The sequence below is a fragment of the Pogoniulus pusillus genome, chromosome Z (assembly GCF_015220805.1).
Source record: "Pogoniulus pusillus isolate bPogPus1 chromosome Z, bPogPus1.pri, whole genome shotgun sequence".
NCBI lineage: Eukaryota > Metazoa > Chordata > Aves > Piciformes > Lybiidae > Pogoniulus > Pogoniulus pusillus.
In genome coordinates this window covers 46,832,038-46,859,471 of record NC_087309.1, presented here as the reverse complement: position 1 = coordinate 46,859,471, position 27,434 = coordinate 46,832,038, and the positions used below count along the sequence as shown (strand labels likewise).

The 27,434-nt window shown below is 39.8% G+C and overlaps 1 protein-coding gene across 2 annotated transcripts; it reads left to right on the top strand.

Annotated features, from left to right (window-relative positions):
- The first annotated feature begins 11 nt into the window (after positions 1–11).
- Positions 12–27,191, top strand: CENPK (centromere protein K). Of its 2 annotated transcripts, XM_064139941.1 has the most exons (10): positions 12–144; positions 5,261–5,362; positions 6,224–6,280; positions 9,303–9,375; positions 13,579–13,625; positions 15,674–15,756; positions 15,884–15,982; positions 16,157–16,289; positions 21,669–21,722; positions 26,169–27,191. In XM_064139941.1, the coding sequence occupies exons 1-10, from the start codon at positions 142–144 to the stop codon at positions 26,325–26,327; spliced, it is 810 nt and encodes a 269-aa protein (XP_063996011.1). In that variant the 5' UTR covers positions 12–141; the 3' UTR covers positions 26,328–27,191. The 2 variants fall into 2 exon arrangements, with proteins under 2 accessions (XP_063996011.1, XP_063996009.1); XM_064139939.1 differs by lacking the exon at positions 21,669–21,722 and having other exon boundaries at positions 20–144.
- Positions 27,192–27,434: the final 243 nt, after the last annotated feature.

The following is a 27,434-nucleotide window of genomic DNA, read 5'->3' as shown; positions in this document are numbered from 1 at the left end:
ACGTCACTGCCCCGGGACTCTTCCCGCCGTCCCGCCCGCGCTCGGCGTTTCAAAAGCGACGGCTCGGGCGCAGCCAGTGACTGCGGAGCGCGCGGAGCCGAGCGCCTGGCGCTGCGCGGAGGGAAGCGGAGCTGTGCCGCAATGGTAACGTGCGGGAAGGGGCCGCCGCGCCACGCTCGCAGGGGTGAGCGGCTGAGGGAAGCAGCTCCGCTCCTCAGCCCCACAGAAAGGCAACTGATGCGGCTCCAGGGGACTGAAGGCCTTTTAAGGGCCGCTGCTTTGCTGGGGAGCGAGTGGGGGGTGGTGAGGGGAAAGGGAGCGGGGCAGGGCGGGGCAGGTCGAGTCTTGTCGTGCTATGCCGTGCCCTGCCCTGCCCTCCCGTGACCTCCGGCCCCCGCACTGGGAAAGGCTGTCTTCAAGCATCACCTGTGAGGTGTAACCTCCTTTAGGATGATATCTTGTAGCTGGTGTAGTTCTGGGGTTTATTTCAGGGAGCATGAGAGTCTCCCTGTCTAACCTCTTGTGATGTTGTTTGTACCACGCTGTTACTCTTCTTCCGAAGGTGAACTCCTGTCGCCTTCCTCTCTCCTCTCTCCTCTCTCCTCTCTCCTCTCTCCTCTCTCCTCTCTCCTCTCTCCTCTCTCCTCTCTCCTCTCTCCTCTCTCCTCTCTCCTCTCTCCTCTCTCCTTTTCCCTGTCCTGTTTTGCATTCTCATTTGTAAATTCCTGCCGTTAGTTAGTTGTCCTCTATGTGAGGCAGATATTTCTCATAAGCCCCGTTTGCTTGGCTAGCTGAGATCCTATAATGCATGCTCGTCCGTTCGAGGTTTTTTAAAGTCTAATTAAGTAGTTCGAAGTGAGAATGAAGAATTACTGGAATGCTGAAAATGAAATGTGTTAATATTAACGGCATGCAGAAATAACCCTTAAGCGTTCAGGTTCGGTGCACGAATAATTACCAAACAGAAACTGGCAAAACTGCAAGCTACAAGGAAGAACAGGCGAACATTGCATTTCTGTCTGTACACTGTGTCGTCTTGGGGACCACAAGTCAATTTGGCTTGCGCTATAGAAGCCTCTTCATAATATATACACTATAAAACTTTGTGTGGGATCGTTTATGGACATTTTGAAGGATAGCAGTAATAGAATCGTAGCAGTTTAAACCTATGAGGGTTTCCTTTTGTGCCATGTACTCCAGGAATAGAAGAATATGATAGCCCAATCCTTTATAGTCTCAAAACAGCTGGCAGGGAGGGGCCGATAGCCCACAATTACGGTATTGTCTCAAACAAGATGTGACATTACCACCACAGGGTGGTGCTTTCCACGGACTTGGTAGCCCTGGAGGAGAGCTGCTGGGCTGGAGAAATGGGTTGATAATGGAAAGACATAATTTCTGCAGAGGTGAGAATTCCCTCTTTAAAACCACTGCAGCAGCACCCCTGAAAGGCCAGACACAACCTTCTGTGCACACCTCATTCATGCACACCTCTCCTTGTGTCTTTGTGACTTGGACAGATTTCCCATCCCCCAGTGCAAAACGGTATAAAAGGACCACAGTTTTCAGGATCCAGCTGTTGTATTTAACACAGGAGACCCTCCTGGAATGTACAACCATCACTGAATGACTTGGACTATGCCTGTGAGAACCAGGGATGGTGTTATCTTTCTGTTACTTCTTAAACACAGAAATATTCACATTGGAAGAGACCCTCAGGATCACCATTTCCAACCAATATTTCTATAAGGTTTACCCTAAACCATATCCTTAAGTACCACATCCAAACGACTTCTAAATGCATCCAGGGTTGGTGACTCAGCTACCTTCCTCAGCAGCCCATTCCAATGCCTGACCACTCTTGTGAATTTTTTTTCCTTATATCTAGTCTAAACCTACCCAATTGCAATTTGAGGCCATTCCCTCTTGTTCTGTCACTACTTGCCTGTGAGATCAGCACCAACCTCTTCACAATGTCCTTTCAGGTAGTTGTAGACAGTGATGAAGTCCCCCCTCAGCCTACTCTTCCTCAGACCCAGCTCCCTCAGTTGGTCCTCATAAGATTTACTCTGCAGGCCGTTCAGCTTCATTTCCCTCTGCACTTACTCCAGCACCTGTAGCGCCTCCCTGCTCTTATGCAGATCAACATTGCCACCCAACTTGGTGTCACCTGTGAACTTACTGCTGACACACTATGTCTCTGTCAAGGTCATCTATAAAGATGTTAAAGAAGAGTGGTTCAAACACTGAACCCTAAGGAACACCACTTGTGGCCTGGCCACTAGCTGGATTTAACTCTCTTTGGGCCCTTTTGTCCAGCCAGTGCTTATCCAGCAGACCCTGTGCTTGTCCAAGCCATGAGCAGTCTGTCCACAAGAATTCTGTGGGAAACAGTGTTGTGAGCTTTCTGAAAGTCTGTGTAGTCAGTATCAACAGCCTTTCCCTCATCTAGTAGCCAAGTCATCTTGTCATAGAACGAGAACAGGTTTGTCAGGCAGGACCTGCCCTTCATGAACCCACGCTGACTGGGCCTGATCTGGTTGTCCTCTCTGTGTCCCCTGTAATGGCACTTGAGATGACCTGCTCTGTGACCTTCACTGGTACCAGGGTCTGACTGACAGGCCTGTAGTTTCCTGGATCCTCCTTTCTTCCTTTCTTGTAGATAGATGTTATATTTGCTACCCTCTAGTCCATTTGCACCTCTTCAGTTAAGCAGGAACTCAGGTAAATAATGGAGAGTGGTTTGGCAAGCACATCTGTCAGCTTTTTCAGCACCCTCGGGTGTAGCCCATTAAGCCCCATAAACTTATGTGCATCTAAGTGATGTAGCAGATCATTTAGTATGATGACCTCATTCTCATTCCCTTCCCTGACTCCTAGTTCAGGAGGCTGGGTGTCCAGGGAACTGCTGGATTGAGTGCTAAAGACTGAAGCAAAGTAGGCATTAAGCACCTTAGCCTTTTTCTCATCCTTGGTCACTGTTTCCCTCTGCATCCAATAAAGGATGAAGATTTTCCCCAGTCCTCCTTTTGTTACTAATGAATTTGTAGAAAGATTTCTTATTATCCTTAATGGCTGTAGCTAGTTAGAGCTCTGGCTGTGCCTTGCCTCTCCTAATTTTCTCCCTGCATAGTTTCACTACATCTTTATAGTCCTCAAGAGAGGCCTGTCCCCCCCTTCCAAAGACCATAGACTCTTCTTTTGTTCTTGAGGTCCAGCCAGATGTCCCTATTCAGCCAGGCAGGACGTCTTCCCCAACAACTAGTTTTTCGGCACACACAGGAACAGCCTGCTCCTCTGCCTCTTGAAACACGTCCAGCCTTCCTGAACTCTTATCCTTCAGGGACTTTGTCAATCAGTCTTCTGAACAGGCCAAAGTTTGCCCTCTGGAAATTCAAGGTCACAGTTTTACTAACCCCACTCCTTGTTTCCCCAAGGGCAGAGAAGTCAGTCATCTCATGACTGCTGAGCCCTGGATAGTCACCAACCTTTACTTCCCCCACGAGTTCTTCCTTGTTCACAAGAAGCAGGTCCAGGAGGACACCTTCCCTAGTTGTCTCCCTCACTAATTAACTCTACCTTTCTCTCTCTCTCTCAATTTTTGTTCGTATTTTCCCTCTGCTCTGGTCCATTACCAAGAGTTTTCATTTGCTCTAATAAACCTAACTCATCAGCTGTTTGGCATTGTTTAGCATTTATTTACTCCAGGGACATTTTTTTAATCCTAGCTGCCCAGAGTTGGCTTGGGATACTGAGTTGTGACAGGAGGTTGGGGTGATGATGGGGCTATCTATTCCATTCCAGAACTAATTTCAAATCTTGAAAGTGTTCTGCTGTAGATTTTTTTTTTTAAATGCAGGCACTTTTAGCTGCTGAGTCTTTTCCCATGACAAAAATTACCTGTTCGTGTTTTTTTTTTTTTTTTCCCCCTCTTTGCCTCCTGAACAGCATTCAGTGGGGAAAAAAAAGTACACTGCCCCTCAAGACAGCTTTGTTTCTTTGTTAGCCTTCTGTGGGGGACTTTGCTGGAGGCATGTCAGAAGTCTTACTAAATTAGGTGAACTGATTCTCTTTTACGGTATGGAGACATTTCAAGATATCTCTTGAGAAGATAATGATTTTCCTTTCAAAACCAGCACTCATTGGACCATGTTGGATCATGGCAATCCAGATTTTCTGGTGTATTGATTTTAATTTTTTTATGCAACAAATTTCTGAGGAAGTAAAACTATTGCTACGTTTCAGTTCTCTACAATGCTTCCAGTGTTCAGTGAGACATTCCAGTTTTTTTCTTCACTCTGTTCTGGCATACTTAAGCTTTGGAGGTGCTAGTTGAGTATCTAATTCCTCTTAAATGATTTGAGTTTTCAACATATCTTTCTCTGGTGAGGTTTTGTTCTGAAAATTAGCAAAATGAGGAGTTAGGAATTTGTGCATCATTAAGGTGGCAGAGATACTTACGTTTTCCTTAGATCTCTGTAGTTTTTAACATCTCTTTTCAACATCTATGTATTTGCACTTAGCAGTCTATTTAAGTATTTTTAAAGACTTCCAGCATCGTGTACATCTAGGAAGTACCTCTTGGTTGGTTTCCCTTAAAAAAACCCCTCCCTTTGCCATTTTGGCCCTTGTTGCTCTTTTCCCTCTTAATTCCTATTGTCATTCACAGATCTTTCTGTAGATGTAACTAGTATTAAATTTCTACATTTGTATGCGTTTTTATCTATCACAGATTTTTTAGTTTAACTTCGGTTGATTTTTCTCTTGGCTGTTTTAATGCCATCTTTTCCTGGTCACCTGTCCACCTTTCAGGTGCTTTTATTTATTTTAATTTTTTAATCAAAAAGATTTGTAATCCAGGCTGTCATACAGAGAAATAGATTACGCTGTTTATTGGAAAACAAGGCAGAAGTAACTATGCTTAAGAGCTTTGCAGATATATGGAACAAAAGCATAGCTTTGTAAAGTGAATTTCTTTAATAAAGTTTTCAAAAAATAAAACCCACCATTGTGGATAACCAAGGCTGTTTTGAAAATTTAGGACTTGGTGGTCCAACTTTAAACTGCCGTCTTCAAACTTTACTACAGCAATAGTTAACTGGTTTTACTGAATAACTGCAGAAATGTAGAGGTATTGAAGGAAATCTTCAGCTTCAGAGGGATTGCTGTATTACATATTTGACCTCATGTAGTAGGTACAATTCAGTAGCCTATTAATAATTATATCTAAATGATAATTGTACTGTTTTCTTGTTAATAGGCTGAGTGTTTGCCGGAGAGCAGCGGTGGTGTAGTTCATCCTGTAGACACCATAGAAGAACTCTTGAAGGAATGTGATACTATTTGGAAGCAGATGGGAGAGGTATGCAGGTCACAAGTGATAGTCTAGATTTATTGTAAACTTTCCTCACCTTTTTTTTTTTTTACTGTTCACCTTCCATTCCTTCACTGCATGCCTGCCTAACCCTCTTCAAAGAAACCACTGCAAGAAAATGAGGGGGGGTGGGAAAAAGGACTTCGCGAAGGCCAAAGTTAGATGTATGTGCTGGCAGAGATTAAGAATGTCTTGCAGCATCTGTATTTGTTTACAGTATACCAATGTTATGATATCGTTCAATGGAATGAGAGTATCTGTTAAAACTATTGAACAATTTTTTTGTGCTTTGGTAGTACCAGAGAGTATCAGAAAAGTGAGACTTGAGATCCTTTTCTCTTTAGCATCATGCAAGACAGGATTCAGCTGCTGTTCACAATTTTTTTGGATCTTTAAGGAAAGTGAAACAAAATGGGAGGAGAAAGAAGCTAAAACAATAGTGTTAGCATACATTCACACAAAGCAACAGCTGCATCCTCAGGAGTAAAAATTATTCCAACATAGGATTCAATAGGCTAATAATTACATTTTAGAGTGGGTTATTTTGGGAATCCCAGGGGAGCACAATGTTTTAACATTTCGGAGAATCCTATAAGATTCTGCTGTGTCTGCAAAAACTGCTTAGCATCAGCTTTTCTCTCATAACTTGCCTTTCTCTTCAAATCACACAGCTTTTTATAGCTGCTAATTTTCTACTTTTCACTTAACTGAAATTAGGACCAAGTCAAAATTTTATTCCTATATTAAACAACTTTTGGTTTTTGTTTGAGTTTCTAAGCATCCTGTTTCTTTCTTACAAAAGACAAGAGTAAGTAGTCATTGCTTGTGTTTTGTTTGTTTCCTACTAAGTACCAGAGCAAGATATTACTTCAAGAAACGGAAACAGTGCTAAACTTGACTCCCAAGGTAAGAGTATTTTCTTTTTTTTTCCTTTTTCATAAAATATTTACTTTTCTGTAAAGATATTGTTTCCAAAAGGAGTCTAAATTATCTCCATTTAACAGTAAAGCTGTCAACTTTTGAGAGTGTTAACTTTGAAGCTGTATTCTGAAGTACCTTTCTAGCAAATACTGAAAAGTTGTATTTATCTATAGCAGAAAAGTTACATGTAGTCTTGTCACAGGAGTTGGGCCCCAAGAGTGGCAGTGAATGGACTTAAATCCAGTGGACAGCCTGTTATATGTGTTCCTCAAGTCTCTGTTTTGGAGCTACTTCTGTTTAATGTCTTCATTGATGATTTGGAAGAGAGAACTTAGAGCACCCTTATTGAGTTTGCAGATGACACCAAGTTGAGTGGGAGAGTTGGCCTTCCTGGGGATAGGGACACTTTACTGAAAGAAGTGGACAGACTGGGTGAATAGGTTGAGGACAATGGCATGAGGTTTGACAAGGCCAAGAGCTGGTTCCTGCATTTAAGTATCAACCACCCCATGCAGCATTACAGGCTTGGGGAAGAGTGGCTGCAAACCAGAGAAACACAGGGATGCCGACTGATAGCCAGCTGACTATGAACAGCAATTTCATCAGGTAGCCAAGAAGGCAGACAGCATCCTGGCCTGTATCAGGAGTAGTGTGGTCAGCAGAACTAGGGAAGTGGTCATCTCTCTGTATTCAGTGGTGAAGCTGTACCTCAAATACTCTGTTCAGTTTTGGGCCTCACTCCCAGCAAATGGGTGAGGGAGCTGGGGTTGTTTAGCCTGGAGATGACTAGGCTGAAGGGAGGGACCTTACCACTATCTACAACTATCTGACAGAAGACTGTAGTGAGGTTGGTGTTGGTCTGTTCTCCCTAGTATCAAGTGATAGAACAAGAGAAAGTGGCTTCAGGTTGTGCTAGAGGAGTTTAAAAATAGATATTAAGAAAATTTTATTCACTTTGTTTGTCAAGCATTGGAACAGGCTGCCCCTGGAAGAGGTTGAGTCATCATCTGAAGGTATTTCAAAGATATGTAGATGCAGCACATAGGGTTTAGTGGTGGACTTGGTTGTGCTGGTTTAGTCTTGATGATAAAGGTCTTTTCCAATCAAAACAATAATGTGATAAATGACTAACATAGTAAATGAAATGGAGGGCTATGTAACTTCACAAGATCACAGAATCATAGAATGGCTTGAGTTGGAAGGGACACTAAATATCGCTTATTTCCAACCTCCCTGCCATGGGCAGCAGCACCTCCTACTTGACCAGATTGCTCGAAGCTTCATCCAGCTTGGTGTTAAATACTACCAGGGATGAGGTGTCCACAACTTCTGTAGGCAACCTGTTCCAGTATCTCACCATCCTCATAGTAAGAAACTTCTTCACAGAATCACAGAAACATTAAGGTTGGAAAAGACCCTCAGGATCACCAAGTCCAACTGATATCCCTCCTCTGTAAGGTTCACCCTAAACCATATCCTCAAGCACCACATCCAAACAACTTTTAAACATGTGCAGAGTTGGTGACTCAACTACCTCCCTTGGCAGCTGTGGTGGTTTAGGCTGTAACCCGCCCCCCACACTTTTGGAAATGTCCCAGCTAACTCAGATGGACTCTGGGAATATAAATGAAGCTATTTATTTACAGCTAGCAGAATATACAAGCAGATATTTACAATATATACAGTTATATACAGAAATATACAAAGGATAAGTAATACAGAAGCACAACTCCCCTCCCAGAAACCTAAGTCCCCAGGAGGGGTTCTCAAACCACCCCAACACCCCCCCCTGGCCCTCTCAACCTTACCCCAAATCCTGAGAAAGAATAGAGGTGCAGCCAAGAGGTTAAGAAGGAAGGTTAGTGGCAGCAAGGTTAATGAGATGTTGCTCAGTGTGAAGGCAAAAGCAGAGTGAAGACAAAATGGAGAATGTTATCTAATGTTTACTTCTTGTTCCCATAGTTCTCAGTGGGACTGTGAGAGAAGAGACACAACCATGTTTTCCTGTCATAGCCAATTATCTACTTTCTCTCACCAAAACATTCTAGCTTGCTTCAAACTAGCACAGCAGCCTATTCCAATGCCTGACCACTCTTGCTGTGAAAAAGTATTTCTTAATGTCCAGTCTAAACCTACCCAGTCACAGCTTGAGGCCATTCCCTCTTGTTCTATCACTATTTACCCGTGAGAAAACATTCTTCCTAATGTCCAATCCAAATCTATCTTGCTTTAGTTCAGAACCACTGCCCCATGTCATATCACCATACAGCTTTCCTGTAGGCCCCCTTCAGGTATAGACAGGCTGCTCTAAGGTCTCTCTGGAGCCTTCCTCTTCTCCAGGCTGAACAAACACAACTCCCTCAGCCTGTCTTTGTAGGAGAGGTGCTCCAGCCCTCTGATTATCTTTTTGGCACTCCTATGAACTCCTTTCCAACAGATGCACGTCCATTCCGTGCTGGGGACTCCCAAGCTGAATGCAGTACTTCAGGTGAGGTCTCACAAGAGCAGAGTAGAAGGGAAGAATCACCTCCCTTGACATGCTGTCCACACTTCTTTTGATCAGCCCAGGATGTGATTGGCTTTTTTGAGCTGTCAGTGTACATTGCAGGTTTGTGTTAAGCATCTTATTAACCAGCACCCCAAGTCCTCTGCAAGGCAGCTACATCTGTCTGGTAACCAGTCACCAGCAGCGTTCCTCCTTAGGGGTCAGTTCTAGGGCCATGGTATGCTTACCCATGATCCAGATGAATAAGTTGAATGCACTATTAGTAAGCTTTGCTGGTGATAACCAAACTGAGTACTTCTGACCTCATTTGAAAAAAATAATAAAAAATACTCCTGATCCCTGAAAGTGACTTTTTAAATCTCTTGAAATGGTAAGTGGCTTTGTAATAGATGCTCTTTATTTTTGTGCTTTATAAATATAAATAGATTTTTTTATCCCATTCTATCTCATTTTACTCTGATACAATTCAACATACTTCAATAAATGCTTCTTGTTATACAGCTTTCCTTGTTAATGATGCAAGCAAATGCTTTAACAGCAGAATGCAAACAGTGGCAAAATAGAAGACCTGAATGTAAGTAACTTGTTTCATGCAAGATATGCTCACACTTCTGCAAAGTTTTTCATTTATATATCATGAACAGTACATATATAAAATACATATATAAAATGTCTTCTGATTGTATTTTCAGACTATAATTACTTAAATACCACAGTAGCATGTGTGTTTCATTTCTGTTTTCTTTTTGCACTTCAGTTCTAAGTGAACTTATAATTCAAAATGAATTCTTAATCACTCAGTCCTGCAACTTAACTTAATGATTCTGGAAAATAAATGCATGATTCATGTAACTATTCATCAGTCAGTTAAACAGATGAATTGTTATCCTAACTAAATGACAGAAGTGCGTTATGCAGTTATCCTTCAGATTTCTCATTTTGTGATTGTTTCATCTTCATTTTTCATTTGCATTTCCTTTGTAGAACAGAAGAACTACTTTGACAAATAAATTTGTCTTCATTTTGTCTTTTAAGAAGATGATTTTTTTTCTTTTGAAATACTGCTCATAAGTGAACAATAATTTACTCAGACATATTACTAATCATACTTTCTTTGTGGTTTTATCATTAATACTTCACAAGAGTGTTGTGTTATGATCCACTCTCAGAAACTTTGAACTAAACCCTCATCAGTATGCCCATTACATCATAATAAAATTTATCTTGAATTTAACAAGGCTCAGATTTCAGGTCAAGAAGAGATTATAAAAGGTACTTCAGTTCATTTTAAGAATGTGCAAGTTTAGGTCACTTATTAATCCTGAAAATCACAAGCCACTGAGACAGGTGATACCTTTTAGATTTCTTAGATGTTATCAGTCAAAAAAGTATCAATTCCCTAGTTCTTCCTAATTCTTTTTGTACCTAAGCAGTGCTGACTCATTTCACTCTGTTACAAGCTGATATGACCAGACACTGAAAATAAAATAATTCAAAATCTAAGTGTAAATAAAGTTATTCAGGTTTGTTTTGTTTTTGTTTGTTTTTTTTTAGATATCTCATTTGCAGATTCCTAAACCAGTTCACACTAAACTGTCATTGGTATTCTGGTAAACACTGACAGCTTTTTTCAAGGACTTGTTGGCACCTTTCAACCCAGGAAAACTTACTGGTCAATCTTTGATACATTGACTCATTTGAGTAATTTTTATGCCAGAAAAATCTTGGTTTTCCTTTAATGTTTGCGTAACAGTAGAGTTGTGTTTTAAACAGCAGATGGTAACTCCATATTTTGTCATTTGCCAGATGGAAATGCATTTTCAGATGAACATTGGAGTCGCTTCAGGTTACTTCAAAGTTCATGTACCTTGGCGTATTGCGATGCAATAATCACAGAGTATCTTTGGTTGGAAGAGACCTTTAAGTCCAACCTTTGACCCAACTACTGCAAGGACACTGTTAAACCATGTCCCTAAGCACCAGGTCCATGCACCATTTAAGTACCTCCAGGGATGGTAGCTCCACTGCCCTGGGCAGACCATTCCAAAGTTTTGATAACTCTCTGTGAAGAAATATTTCCTAATATCCAGCCTAAACCTCACCTAGTACAGCTTGTAACCGTTTAGTCCTGTCACTTGCCACCAGGTAGAAGAGGCTAATAGAGGAGATGGAAAAAAAATATTTCTTTCTTATAAATAGCTCTGTTAGAATAAACTCATAGCTCATGTGCTTTGTCTCTAAGAAGGTCAGCCTCAAATGCTTCTTAGAGGTACATCACCAAAAGTATTGCATTGAAAGAATTTGGGAAGTACAGGTTCTTGGCTGCTCCTTGTGAATACACTGCTGGCTTAAAGCAAATTAATTGAAAACATTTGCCTTTTTTTTTCTTTTTTCTGGATTAAATATCAGGTTTTCTTACTAGAATATGTCGCTATTTTAGACTGTAAGCTATTGGCTTAAATATTCTTGGGACTTGAACTGTTTTTACAGGCTTGGTGATTTGTGTTGCTCAGCCATTCTTACTTGTTCCCAGGTGATAAGTTTCATTAGTAGAAGTCTTCATTTTGTACTAGGTAAATGATCTCTGCACATTACAATGAAAATAATATTTTGCAGCTATATCTTTGCCTTTCTGAGGCAAGAAAAAAATTGCTGCTAAGAATTTGAATAGCGTTTTAGTACTTGTATGAAAATCAAGTCTGCTGTGCTTATGTATTCTCTGTCCATCTTGGCTCCTTTCTACCTAATGTTTATTTTGAAGGAGAATGTGCTCAATTAAAAAGAGTTTTCTGAATTTAGGTAAACAGAAATACCAGAAATAGTAATTTCACACAATTTACTAGTAGATCACAAATATCAGGGTCATTTCTTGTAAATGAAGGCCTGTCAGCATTTTAATTCTAAGCATCAATTTTAGAAGTTCTGTATTTCTTTGGGCACAATACTGGCAAACAGATTCATATTCACCATGCAGAGCTTCTGATTAAGTCTCTTGTTCTTTCTGGTACTTTTAATGTAGGTTTGGAGCTGAAGTTGAATTAGTTTTTTTTTTTTTTGCAAGCATTTGGCTCATAGAAGAACCTTTTACCTTTGCAAAATGACGACGTGGAGGCAACCATATATTAAACTGTATTGCATAGTTTTGTGGTCACTGTATAAGTTCTGTTTTTCTCTGCAAAATATCGATATTCTGACAAATTCCTCTTTATTATAAACGTGCATAGTAGTTAATTTTATGTTACCAGCATCTAGTAGTATTTTGCTTAATAGTTTTATTATGTAAACCTAGGCAGTTCTGGTTGACATTTGATTTTTGCAAGTGGAGTAATTCATATCAGAAAACAGCCTTAACTGATAGTGGGTTGACTTATATTCTTCTTCACAGTAAGAACTGCCATAAATTGTTTCAGACCTGCAGTATTTCTTCACGAAGTTAGGGCTAGTGATTACTTTCCTAAGAAAATATGGGCTTATATTATAATATGAATATCAAGTGGGAAGCACATACTCAGAATTAGGTACCTAAAAGTGAAGAAGTGTTAGAAACCAATAGTAGAAATTGATAATTCCAGGTAGTGAAGGCTTGTGATAGTCATGGTGTGGAGAAGGGGGTGGGAAGTAGAGGTCTATGTGTTCCTTTGGATACACCAGTGAATATGAGTAAAAGCACACCAATGCATTTTACCCTGTGTATGTAGAATATTCATACCATTAAAGAAATCTTACTCTAATAATGGCACAGATCACTACCTCATACAGCGCTTACATATAAGCTTAGTGTGGGGGAATTCTGCTCAAATACTGTGGCAAAATTTAGAGACAGTAGTTCTCTAAAACAGATTTTGTGATACATAATTTGAGACATATTGACCTCAGCAGTTTGCTGGTTGTTTTTCTTGGAACAAGCACCACTTTTTAAATGTCTGGAAATAAAATTACTGTCATGCTAAGATTTAAATCTGTTTGAGTAGCTTTCATTTCCCCTGTTCAAATTCAAATGCTCCAGTTTTGAGAAAATCTTACTTTCACGCAGGTGCTGCAAGTTGACATGGAAGTGGGAACTGATTTGAGAGCATTGAAGGCTATCAAATGCAACAATTCACTTTTTATTCGGGAAATCCACAAACCATAAGTCACTGCATTTTGCAGAAGCATTCTAAGGAATCATTACTACATTACTGAACAGTACTGTATTTCCGTTTATGTACTGCTATTGCTCAGAGTTGGAATTAGGACATTGCTCTTGCTGGAACTTTTATCTTCCTGCATGTAGCTGTTCTTTTAAAGAGGTGACATGCTTTCAGAATTCTTTAAATGTGATAGCATTTGGGAGGCTGGGTAACAAGGAGTTGGACGACTGGAAGAATTTGTCCACAGTGGTCAGGTTGATGAAATCTCTTCCACTGGAAAAGTCAGGCTTTTGCTTGTCTTGAAGTATGACTGTACTTCTCATTTCAGCATTAGGTATCTATAACTATATACCTGAGCTACTTCAGGTATAAAAATTAATGCAGAAGCATTAACATCACATTTCTTTCAGTTGAATTTAACTTGCTAAACAGTGATGATAAGTTAGCCCACAGAATGTGGTTAGACTGCTGTTGACATCCCAGGTAGGTGTTGGTTTGTTGTACTTTTTGTTGCTTCTTTGCTTGTTTTTGTTTTGGTTTTTTTTTGAAGCTATGCAGATTTCTTCCTACCTGGGCTGCTTTTCAGTATAAAGAAGTCTCTATCACCCAATTAAATGATTTAAAAAAAAATTCCATTTATTTTTCAGTAATTTCTGCTGATCCAAATGCACTGTTAGCATTAGGAAAAGAAGAGGTAAGTCTTTTTGTTTGTCAAGACAAAAAAATTAAAGTGTATACAATTGCCACATTTTCCTATGACTACTCCTGTGGACTGCAAATAGGGTACTGTGTATGTTTCTTTAGGCATTTTTGTTCTAATATTTTTCTTCACCTTTATCATAACAGCTGAAATTTACTAGTTGTAATGAATGATCTCTGTAAAAGTTTTTATAGCTTGCTTTTTGTAGTTCATATGAAATAATGCAATGTCTCACACAAAAGAGACAGTATTGTTACTGTGGCAATAATCTGCAATTAATTTGAATTCTCCCAACCTTGGAATAAAGAACAAGCAAGAATCGTGTTAGGAGTAGCATCAGGAAATATTTTTTTAATATTAGCATGCAATATGACCTGATAGTATTCCTGTGGCTGTTGCTTAAAAAAGAACTCTTTTTTTTTGTTTTCTGCTTCCTAGGAACTTTCCTCCCTCTAGTATCACTCCCAGCAGGGAGTCCAGCTCTTATGAATCATTATCAACAAGTTGTTTGGTTACACACTTCCATTTGCACTAGCATGTTTCATCTGATACCTGATTTGTAACTTTTAATTTCAGGTTTGCACATATATGGGGCTTATTTGCTTCTGTAGAATATATTCACAATTTTTGTTTCTTTGAGCTAAATATAAAAGTTCTCATAATTTGTGTCTAAGAAGTTTATATTAAAAAAACCCCAAACTATTAAAAATAGTATTATGTAGAACATAATGGACCAAGGAAAGATCTTGTCCATTTTTCCTGGACTTCAGCATGGCATATAGCTTTTGGCTGCAGTAGTTTCATTTTTCCCTCTTTCTCCTCCCAGATATGTTCATGACTCTGAGGACTATCTAATTCATGGATGCCATTAGACTTTCTTGGCAGCATCTTTGTTTTCTGAGTGATGGATTTTAAAAGAATGTCACACTATGGCTGTATTTCTTAAGAATCACAGAATCACAGAACTGTAAAAGTTGGAAGGGATTTTCAGAGATCGAGTCCAACCTCCCTGCCAAGGCAGGATCCCCTAGGATATTTCACCCAGGAACACATCCAGGCAGGTTTGGAAAGTCTCCAGAGAAGGAGACCCCACACCCTCTCTGGGCAGCCTGTTTCAGTGCTCTGTCATTCTCACTGTAAAGTTTCTTCTCATGTTGAGGTGAAACCTTCTGTGTTTCAATTTGTAGCCATTGCTTCTTGTCTTACTGCTGCTGACCAGTGAAAAGAGATGGACCCCATCTACTTGACACCCAAACCTCAGATATTTGTATACATTGATGAAATCTCTCAGTCTTCTCTTCTCCAGACTAAACAGACTCAGGTCTCTCAGTCTTTCTTCATAGGAGAGATGCTCAAGTCCCCCAGTCATCCTTGTGAGTCTCCGCTGGACTCTTTCTAGCAGGTCCCTGTCTCTCTTGAACTGGGGAGCCCAAAATTTGACACAGTATTGCAGTTGTGGTCTCACCAGGGCAGAGTGGAGGGGTAGAAGAACCTCCCTAGACCTGCTGGACATGCTTTTCCTGATGCACCCCAGGGTGCCACTGTCTCCCTTGGCCACACAGGCACACTGCTGTCCCATGCAGCAGAACTTGCCGTCTACCAGACTGCTTTCAGGAGTGTTCTCCACAGAGCTGCTTTCCAGCAGGGCAGCCCCCAACCTGTACCAATGCCTGTTGTTATTCCTCCCCAGATGCAGGACCTTGCACTTGTCCTTATCAAACTTCATAAGGTTTGGCTTCACCCATCTCTCCAGCCTGTCCAGATCTCGTTGGATGGCAGCTCAGCCTGACAGGTGTCAGCCACCCCCCAGTTTAGTATCATCAGTGAACTTGCTGAGGGTGCACTCAATGCCCTCATCCAGATCATTGATAAAGATATTGAACAAAACTAGACCCAGTACTGATCCCTGGGGATCACCACTGGAAAGAAAATTACAGACTTTTTTTTCCTCTTTACCAGATTTACAGGTGTAATATTACATACAACAAATACTATAGACTGGGCTACCTGCAGACTGTAGGTTTTTTTTTACTTTTTTATAGTTGCAGAAAGTAAAGGATGAGCTTGAAATGCTGCTGCAAACAGTTCAGTCAAAGAATAAGCAGCTGGAAGAAGATCTGAAAAGGTAATACAATAATTCTGTCTTATGAAATCTGTAAATTGTTTTTTTTGAGTTTTGGGGTGTTTTTTTGACAGTCCTGGAAAACTATCTGTTTATCTGTTGTGCTGTTTCCTACTTTTCATTTTCAAAGAGAACTGCAGTGGGAAAATGAACAGAAAGAGATACTAAATGTTCTTATTGGAATTAAAGAAGAGACAGAAAAGGAATTTGAAAAAGTTTCCACGAGAAGGTATTTTTTACAAATAAACCTTTTTTTATATTTAAGAATTTAAATATCAAAAAGGGCAAATGTGCAAGCAAACTCGTAAAACATATTTGATCTATTTAAGAAAACAAGGAGCAACTCTGTAATCCATACCTGCAACATGTGAAATGTATTCTGTTGCTGTGTTTTTGCTATTAGTTTAAAACCTGAAGAATCTAAACTGCAAAATGAAATCTGGAAGCTACAGATACATAAGGAAAAACTCTTGAATGCTTTTAGTGAATTCCTAGAAAAACATTTTCCCCTTCCAGAGAAAGACAGAAGAAATGAGGTAAGGTTTTTCTTAATATCTATTAAATTTGGAATTACCAACTTCTGCATTATCTTTTTAAAGTTACCAGCGTGGAATCTGCAGTTAACTTCAAAATCATTACAGTTCTTACAGCTGATCATTTAGGTTAAATTTGGTGTTTTTCAGCTTGGTTCGTATTGTTTCCATCTGACTGTTTTCTTTGTTAATGCATATCCTGATGAGATGCATAGCAATATATTGTGTTTCTTACTGAACTGCACGCTGTGCCAAATTTGGAAATGGTGGGAAGTTCACCCCAAACCGTTCCTTTTTCTTTTTTTACTCCACTAGGCAAATGGATTAATATTTTCTTTGGAAGAGTAGATGTTAATTGTCTATCAGTGCTTTTGGAGACGCATTTACAATTACAGTGTCGTTTGGGACGTTAAACACCAGTTTCTGTTCAGGCAAACTGGGCCAAAAATTATCTTAAAACTGTGGAGAAAATGGGCAGTCAGGGGGTATTTTGCCGAAGCAGAAATTACTTTAAACCAGTTCTCTGCTATTGGAGACAACCAAATATAATTTCTTTAAGCTTTCTTTAAAACAAATTATTTTTGTTCCTACTGTTTCTATTGAGGTTTGTTTTAGTATCTCAGTGCTCTGGCTAGAAACTGTCTCCTAACTTCCAGTCTAAATTTACTCGCTTAGTCTAACACAGATCCCATGTATTCTTACACCAGTATTATCCTCAGAATAACTGTTTGGTTTTTTTTCTTGAGTTGTATCTTCCTGATATATTTATAGACAGCAGTCTTATACTCTCTCTTTTGCTAACTGAACTGGCAAAGCTTTTTTGTTTGCTAGACAATTTTTTAATTCCCTGGCTTACCCTGATGCGTATCTGTAAACAGAGCTACTAGCTCAGTCATCACAAAAGCAGCCCTTGTGTTTTTCTTCCTGTTTTTTCCTTGCTGATGAACCTTGAACATTTGCACAGGAGTACAAATTTTGCACATGAAAATACCAAATGCAGCCCACAAGGCTTGATATATTTTTTCAAAGTCTTATTCAAGCATCTTCAAATATCTTATTCTATTATAGAATGATAGAATGGTTTAGGTTGGAAGTGATCTCAAAGATCCGGTTCCAACCCTGTGCCATAGGCAGGGACACCTCCCACTAGAACAGGTTACTCAAAGCCTTCTTCAGCCTGCCCTTAAACACCTCCAGGGAGGGAGAATCCACAACCTCTCTGGGCAGCCTGTGCCAGTGTCTCACCACCTTCATTGTAAAGAACCGTTTCCTAACACCTAGTTTCAATCTCCTCTCTCTCAGTTTAAACCCATTACCCCTTGTCCTGTCATTACAAGCCCTTGTAAATAATCCCTCCCCAGCCTTCCTATAGGCCTTTCAACAGCCTTGTTGCCCTTCTCTAGACATGTTCCAGCACCTCAGCATCTCTCTTTAATTGAGGGACCCAGAACTGGATGCAGTACTCAGGGTGTGGCCTGACCAGTGTTGAGTACAGGGGAAGAATAACCTCCCTCATCTTACTGGCCACACTGTTCCTGATGCAGGCCAAGATGCCATTGGCTCTCTTAGCCACCTGGGCACACTGCTGGCTCAGATACTGGAAGACTACTATAAGGTCTCCTCAAAGCCTTCTCTTCTCTAGGCTGAAGAGCCCCAACTCTATGAGCTTGTCCTCACAGCAGAGGTGCTCCAGCCCTCTGATCATCTTTGTGGCCTTCCTCTGTACTCACTCTAACAGTTGAATGTTTTGGGGGCTCCAGAACTGCACACAGTACTCTACAGTTCTGCTGCATGTCAATGCCTTCCATTTCATGCAATTACAAAATACAATGCATTTTTCTCCAACATGAAAAAAATAAAGCTTTCAGGGTTAATTAACAGTTGTATTTCAATCAAATTTCCTAAATTCAGCCTGATATGTCATCTTTCTATCTGCTGGTCTTTATTTATCTTAAAAGTTGTTCTAGGACAAACATCTTCAAACACTAATAGCTTTCCCAGATGTATTCAAAGTGATTGTCCATTTTCCCCATATATGTAATTATTACAAAGCTGATTAGGGAACATCTCTCCTATGAAGAAAGACACAGAGACTGGGGGATGTTTACTGTTGAGAAGGCTGAGAGGGCATCTTATCAATGTCTATAAATATGAGAGATGAGTATCAGGATGAAAGTGTCAGTCTTTTTTTCAGTTGTGCCCAGTAGTAGAATAAGTAACAGTGGGTATAAGCTGGAACCCAGGAAGTTCCACCTCAACATGAGGAGAAGCTTCTTTACTGAGAGGGTGCTAGAGCCCTGGAACAGGCTGCCTGGAGGGGTTGTGAAATCTCCCTCTTAGGAGAGTTTCAAAACCCACCTGAATGCATTTCTTGCCTTAGTTGATCCAGCTTTGACAGGGAAGTGATCCCTGGAGGGCCTTTCAAGCTCCTAACATTCTGTGGTTCTATGATTATTTCCCTAAATGCATATTTCCTATAATGAGATACAGCAATTTATTTGTTCCCACTTATGTGATGTCATAGAAAAATACAGAATGGAAGTGACCACCAGAGATCTCCCATTTCAACACACTCAGCAAGTTAGTGCCAATACCAAAGCTGGTTTGAGTTGCTCATGGTGATATCCCAGATATACTCTGAATATAAGAAGCAGTAGACTCGTGTGTTTTACAATTATGAGGAAGATTTTATGTAAAATCTCCCACCCCAGAGCAAAATGAACTTCTTCAGATTTCTCAGGTGCCGTTACACTGTCAGAAGTTCTTATTAGCTACTTTGTCTTCATCTCTCTTCCTTGCAATTTTCCTTATTAAAATCTAAATTAAAAATTATTGTCCATGGTGCCTGGGATCAATCAACCATTCCTCCGCTCGCAGAAGTTCACCTTCTTTTTTTTTAAATATAATTTTTAATTATAATTTTTTAAGTGAGGTCTTTATTATGCATTTCCTTAACTCTTTAGAACACTTGTCAGAAAAACTGTGTTTCTTTTCACTTTTTGTAAATTCATAGCAATTTCTATACTTTCTTTGACTCACTTGCATCTCAGTGGCTCAAACATGAGTCCCACATAATCTGCATCTAAATGATTAGTTGTGAAGGCAGGAGAAACAGCCATTTTCACCTATATTGTTTTCTGTATTGTATCAGATATATAAATTGTTGGCATTAGTAATGAGAATGAGATTCACTATTACATGGATTTGAGGAAACATGTTATTCACATCTATTACCAGGTTGGTTCAGTACTTTGGAAGCACTGAACTCTTAACTCTGTACGTCAGTAGTTTTCCTTGACTTTGTGGAAGCAGTTTGTGTTTTCTCAGTATTATGTGAGGACAAGTGGGTGGGGCTGATGTCTGTAAGGCAAGATACCAGAGTGAACTTCTCCAAGCCTCATTATTCTAGTGCCACCATCGTTTCATCAGTCATCAAATGTCTGGGATTGGGAGTCAGAGGGAAGACTGAGTAACAGCAGTTCAGGTTAGCTTCTGGGCCTTGGCCCAACACCTTTAGTCATTTAGGTAATAATTGTCTTGCATTTTAAATCTTGGATTAGAAAAAGACATTTTTTTTCCACACAATATGAAAAGCACTATGCTGAGAAATATTTCTTATGCAAATCTGTATCATGAAAGGGAGATGAAAATTGCATTTTAGGTTAAACAAGTATATGTTGAGCATTCTGCTTAAAAATTATTTCACATGCGTTAATTAATTTGAGGTACTTAATATATTGGTATTAAAAATATGTAAGTTACATTTTTTTAAAAAATAATATATACAACATATATTATAAACCTACCAAACCAAGTTAGGTAGTTATGTGTGAGTGCAAACCTCTTTACACTAATATTCTTAGGGTTTTATCCTTTGAATATTAGTTTTATTAATTACTGAAGTCATATTCTGATTTCAGCCGAAACGTTGAAATTGTACCCACAGCCTGAGTTACATTGTAGTATTTTTGGCCAGGGAAATACAACAGCTGAGGCTGCAAAGTATCTTCATCATCACTATAAGGAGTATTCTGCTGTTGCTTAGTGTAGATTCTATTTCCTTGCCTTATGTGGTGAGTTATTCTGTAGCCCTAGCTCCATGGCTTGCAACGTTTCCAAGGAGCACAGTATGTCTCCTTTGTGGCATTCTGAAGATGAGAATGTTCAGAACTGTGACTGGGGAAAAGGAGCAAGGACGTGCCTTCCATAAATTCATTATTGCTTGTATTCTTCTGTTCCACAAATGAGATTGTGCAAGCTGCTGCACAGCTGTTGAAATCTTAGGATTTAGGACTGCTGTTGAATATGTCAACCTGAATGAGCAGGTTGACAGCTACTCCTGTATTGTCTCCTTTATTGAATATGAAGTTGGACGGGGGAAAAAGGATTAAAGCTATAAAATAATCGGGTTCACTGTGCAACAGCACAAGCAGTTTGGTATTGCTGCCTGAGGAGCCTGTGTAAGCTTACAGGCAAATAACTTGATTAATTTGCTGCAAAAGAAAACAAAGAATGTTGTCAAGATTTTCTTTCTTTTTCAAAATGATAGTATTTCTGTTTCTTTCTGTCTTCTTGGGCGTTTTTTAAAAAATAATTCAGTTAGAAAGAAAAAGTATTCACTGGTAAATCATGAAAAAATATTATGGCAGTATGAAGTGAAGTCTTGAGTTGTGCCAAGTTCATACTGTAAAGATTTTTCTGGAGTTCACAAAAGGCACAATTTTTTCCTAACAGATCATACTCAAATAATGTTTTTGGCACTGTGCTACATTGCAGTTATGGTCTACGGTGACCTCATTGCTGTCTACAACTACCTGATGGGAGGCTCTAGCTAGGTGGGGGCAGGTCTCTTCTCTCAGAAAACCAGCAACAGAACAAGGGGACACAGTCTCAAGTTGTGTTGGGGGAAGTATAGGCTGGATGTTAGGAGGAAGTTCTTGCCAGAGAGAGTGTTTTGCCATTGGGCTGCCCAGGGAGGTGGTGGAGGCACCGTCCCTGGAAGTGTTCAAGAAAAGCCCGGATGAGGCACTTAGTGCCATGGTCTGATTGATTGGATAGGGCTGGGTGATAGGTTGGCCTGGATGATCTTGGAGGTCTCTTCCAACCTGGCTGATTCTGTGATTCTACTTGGTTTTATTGAAATGTAAGCCCAGGTAGATCTGGTATGATCACATAAGTTTAATCTTTTTCTAATGATTAGAAAGTTGCATTTAAACTGTACAATACTGAACTGGTAGATTTCAATACTACATTGCATTTCTGTTATGATATAAGTAAAAGCCTTAATCTGTTTTGTACTATGCAATCAAATAACTGATTAACATTTTTCATGAGTATTTAATTTTGGACTTTGTTAATTTGGCTGGCTGGTTATTTTTGCAGCAATTTTCTAAAGATCCAGAGGTAGAACTGTTAACACTGCAGGACATTTTAGAGGTAAGATGGGTTTTGTGTAGAGATTTGGAGGGTTTTTCAATACTTCAATCTGATTATATTAAGTATTAGTAAGTATATGGCATATAGTTAATTGAAAAGAAGAATGCTATGTCAGATTCCTGCCACATTAAGCATTCTTTTTTTTTACAGGAGATGTGTCAATAATTGAGATAACTAAATTTTCATGTTGAGTTGGAAAATTATTATCCTTTATTTTATGATTTTGTAATGGTATTCAAAAATTTTAATGAGCCTTAGTAGCTCATACTAGGGAAGGCAAATGCTATGCTCTATTTCATGCTGCATCTTGCACTGTTACAATAATAACATTTCAGAAGTATGCAATAAGAGTTGCAATAGGGCAAATGCAAGTTTCCTTTAATATTAACTGGGTTATCTTCTCTTATAAGGGAGTCAATCTGATTAATGCATTTCTAATCAATTTTTAAAGTATGTGAGCCTTTCCTAGTGTGTGTTTTTAATTGCAGTGGAATTAATGAGATTTAATTGCAAAACACAGTTTTGAAGGAGCATCAAAAGTCTTTCCACTAGCATTGTTCCTTCCTGTTTTAAATGTAGCATTGAAATGAATTTTCCTGTTCATCCACCATCAACACTATTCAGGCCATTTTAAATGTCTATGTGTAAGAATTCCCCAAATAAATTTCTTTTCCATAGAAAAGCTTCTAAGAATAACAACTTTTTGGTATTAAGATGCTACAATCTGGTCACTGTGATGTTGTTGTACTCTAGTCTAAAGCCCAGACCTTGGGTTTACATCATCAAAACCATTTTATGTACATCAGCTATCTCAGCGTGTCTATTAATGCCAAATTAGACAGACCTTATAAACAGATCAGAATTTAAAATAGCCACATTCAGATGCTTGAAAATTGCCCTTCATATTTTTTCTGATATCGTTAATGTCCTCAGAACATGAGCACATCCAAGTAATGTCCAATTTCAGGTGGAAGAATGCAACTACTTCCAAGAGTTCAGATTTACTTTGAATTGTAGCTGTCCTGAAGGAAATTCTTGATGTCCTTCATCTTTGTTTTATGGGAGGGTTTTTTTGTTGAGTCACTTGGTTCTAGCATCAAGTGACCATGAAATGTTAGAAGTGTTTTCTTAGATACAGGTAACAGTTTTTTAGAGATAAATGCTAAGTCATCTTTGTATTGTAATTGCAGATTTAGGAGTTGCTGTGTAGAGATACTAATTACCAGAACTACAGACAGTGTATGTGTTCTCACCAAGTCTCCTCAGTTTCCATGTGGTTTGGGGTTTTTTTAAATAACAGAAGTTCACATTTTTAAGACATTTACTTTACCAAGCTAAATGGTGGATCCCTCGGGGATCAGTCCTGGGACCAGTCTTGTTCAACATCTTTGTCAGTGATATGGACAGAGGCATTGAGTGCACCCTCAGCAAGTTTGTTGATGACACCAAGCTGTGTGGTGCAGGAGACATGCTGGAGGGAAGGGATGCCATCCAGAGGGACCTGGACAGGCTGGAGAGGTGGGCATAAGCCAACCTCATGAGGTTCACAAGACCAAGTGCAAGGTCCTGTATTTGGGTCGAGGCAATCCCAAGCACAAATACAGGCTGGGCAGTGACTGGCTGGAGAGCAGCCCTGAGGAGAGGGACTTGGGTCCGCTGGTGAATGAGAAACTCAGCATGAGCCATCAGTGTGCACTTGCAGCCTGGAGGGCAAACCAGATCCTGGGCTGCAGCAGAAGTGTAGCCAGCAGGTGGAGGGACGTGATTCTCCCTCTCTATTCCGCTGTGGTGGAACCCCGCCTGGAGTACTGCATCCAGTTCTGGAGGGATGTGGACATGTTGGAGCGTGTCCAGAGAAGGGCTACAAGGATGATCAGAGGGCTGGAGCACCTCTCCTATGAGGACAGACTGAAAGAGTTGGGGCTGTGACCTTATTGTGGCCTTCCAATAGCTGAATGGCACCCACAAAAAAACTGAGGAGGGACTTTTCAGGCTATCAGGTAGTGACAGGACTAGGGGGAATGGAGCAAAGCTGGAGGTGGGTAAGTTCAGACTGGATATGAGAAGGAAGTTCTTCAGCATAAGAGTGGTGAGAGCCTGGAATGGGTTGCCCAGGGAGGTGGCTGAGGCCTCATCTCTGGAGATGTTTAAGGCCAGGCTGGATGAAGCTGTGGCCAGCCTGATCTAGGATAGGGTGTTCTTGCCCATGACAGGGGGGTTGGAACTAGATGATCCTTTGGTCCCTTACAATCCTGACTGATTCTATTATTCTATTCTATGATTCTGAGTGTATGCATTTATAAGATTTATGCATATCAGTACCTACCTCATTAAATTAACATGTGGTAAGCAAGCAGTAAACTTAACGCAAATCTCAGATTTTTTTATTACACTACTTTTTATTCCACTAAAGAGCTGCAGTTGTTTACAAATACAGTAATTATTTTCCTTTTAAACATTTTGAGGATTATTACTTCCTGTTTGAGAATTTGGTGAACTACTTTAAGATCTGTAAGACTGTTCATAATGCAAATATAGATAAAGTTGCAGACAGTATAGGCTGTAATAAAGTACCAGACGACAGAAAAGACTAAGTAACAATTAATCTAAGTAACATGTTTGGAGTAAATACTCAAAACCAGGGCACATAAGTACAAAAAACATTAACTGGAACAATTCTGCAGAATGGTCTGAAAAAGAAGAGCAGTGGTTTTCAGTTTGTGGATTTTTTTTAATTGTTTTGTTCTGTGTATTTGGGTTTGGTTTGGTTTTTTTTCAATAGCAATGATGGAAAAGGAAGAAAAAAGTAAAGCCTGATAGTAAGAATTTTGAGTTTTACCTTAGCGAGAAGAGGCAGACAGAATGTTTTGTACCTGCTTAAATTGCACCTATTTAAATTTGTAACTACTTAAATTGGGAAAGCTAAATCACCCAGAAGCATTAAGTAGAAAAGCTGGGGGCAGAGTGGTTGGAGAGCCACCAGGAAAAAAGGGACCTGGGGGTACTGATAGATAGTAGGCTGAAGATGAGCCAGCAGTGTGCCCAGGTGGCCAAGAGAGCCAATGGCATCCTGGCCTGCATCAGGAACAGTGTGGCCAGTAGGACAAGGGAGGTTATTCTTCCCCTGTACTCAGCACTGGTCAGGCCACACCTTGAATACTGTGTCCAGTTCTGGGCCCCTCAATTCAAGAGAGATACTGAGGTGCTGGAACATGTCCAGGGAAGGGCAACAAGACTGGTGAAGGGCCTGGAACACAAATCCTATGAGGAGAGGCTGAGGCAGCTGGGGGTGTTTATCCTGGAGAAGAGGAGGCTCAGGGGTGATCTTATTGCTGTCTACAACTACCTGAAGGGAGGCTGTAGCCAGGCAGGGGTTGGTCTCTTCTGCCAGGCAACTAGCAACTGAACAAGGGGACACAGTCTCAAGTTGTGCCAGAGGAGGTACAGACTTGATATTAGGAGGAAGTTCTTTCCAGAGAGTGATTTGCCATTGGAATGGGCTGCCCAGGGAGGTGGTAGAGTCACTGTCCCTGGAGGTGGTCAAGAAAAGACTGGATGAGGCACTTAGTGCCATGGTCCAGTTGATTGGTTAGGGCTGGGGGATAGGTTGGACTGGATGATCTTGGAGGTCTTTTCCAACCTGGTTGATTCTATGAAGTATGTGGGGTGAGTAGAGAGCAGCATGGGATGAATTCCAACAGTGATTATTTGGTATCAGGAGGACATGAATTGTTGTAAGGTGATGATTATTCCCAGAGAAGAAATATTAAGAATTTGGTTAATCCGTCTGAGAGGTGCAAAAGTGTGTGATGTTCAAACAATGAGTGTAAAGTAGAAATACAATGTTTAACTTTTCCAAGTACAAATCTATTTCTAATACCCACACAAAGATAGAAAATACAGAAAACTTCATGTTGATCTACGAAGACATCTGGGGCTTAGCATTTCAGTGAGAGAACTTTAGAAAAAATGTAAGAATGACATGTTTCTCTGCCAAAATCTGAAAGAGTGAGGAAGAAATACTGTTTATTGACAGTAAGTCTTCATGATTTTGAACAAGTAATTAAAAAAACACCCTAGCTTCTTTTCTTTATTATGCTTTTAATCTTAAGTTAACAGATACTGATTTAAAAGTTAAGTGTATGAGGATCTTATGACCTTCATGTTCAGATTATTTTTGGACATTTACAGTTATGCTGTTCAGAAACAACTAAGAATTTTTAACAGATAGAAGAACAGTTTGGATAAAAGCAGAATTCTGGTTCTAATTTTTACACCAAAATGCGTTATGAAGATGATTCAGTTTTGCTTCTGCCTTTAACAGGTCTTGTGTTTCTCCCATTTGTTTCTTACACTGCCTATGTATGTCTCATTACAAGAACTTGTACGAATTTGGTTAAAGGAGATAAAGTATTTTTCCTGAATCTAATCCTTTTGATCTTGCAGCGTCTTATAAACAAATTATTGTACACACCATATGAACCCTATGTCACAATCGATGACTCATTTTGGCCACCTTACGTAGAGCTGCTACTGCGGTATGGAATTGCTCGGAGACATACAGGAGATGCAAACAGAATGCGTCTGGAAGCCTTTCACCTGTAGTGTGACAACAAAAATTTCTACTTTTCACTACTTGCAGTTAAAGTTGTCTTTCAGTTTTGTAGCAAGGTATACCAAGATTTTTGCTATGTAGGCTTTTAGCTGCTTTCAATAAGATGCACATTCAGATAAAGGTATTGGGGTTTTTTGTTAAGACCATATTGCATCCAGGGATCTTCTTTAATGTTGACTTATTACATTGTTTTAACTCTTTTCAATTCTCTTTTAGTGTATTTTAATTTGCAGACATTTCAGATACTAACAGTGAGGTATCATCTCAAGAATGTAGTGGGCTTGGGGTTGGGTTTTATTCCAGAGCTTTTGCAGACAAATTTATTGGCTTTTAAGATAAACATTTTCAAAAGCTGACATTTTTCTATGCAAAGGACTGCAGATGTTGAGTGTACAGCTTTACAAATGCATGCTTCCTAAATAGCCTAAATTTGTGTTGTGTTACATTACTCAACAGTGTTTGTCTTCACAGGGTTTTGGATGTAGTTTATCAAGGCTTGTAACTTATTTCTGTTCAGTTAATTTTTGTAGCTTTTAAGTTATGTCAATTGATTGCTGTCTTCTGAATAAATCCTGCCATGCTGTGTCACTCTAATCTATTTTCCACGGCCATAGTGTGGTCCACAAATCAACAAAATTCTACTCTCCCATATCTATAAATACAGCTTTGGAAGTTTGGGGGATTTATTCACGGCATCTGTCCTCCAAAAGTAAGGACCAAGTGTATACAGCCCTGCTTCCTGAGACTGAACATCATCTGCTGATGGGAAGTAGAGACTAATATGTCTCTCTGCTTTTGCTTTCTGTGTGGTCTGTTGTTCTGCTTATTGTCATTATTAAATTGCTTCTATATTATCACTGGCTCTTGTTATATTTTCCCCTCTCCCCAGTCCATTTAAGAAGGGGAGTGATAGAGTGGCTTTGGTGGGCAGTTGTTACCAACTAGGGCCAACCCACCACATATCCCATTAACTCTCCTTATCTCAACCCACGGGGTTTTTTGTATTTTGGTGTTTTTCACATTTGTCTTGCTCCTGATCATGGGGGTAAGTCTTGTTAAAGCAGACTGTTGTAACATGGCCACCAGCCAAGTTAAAC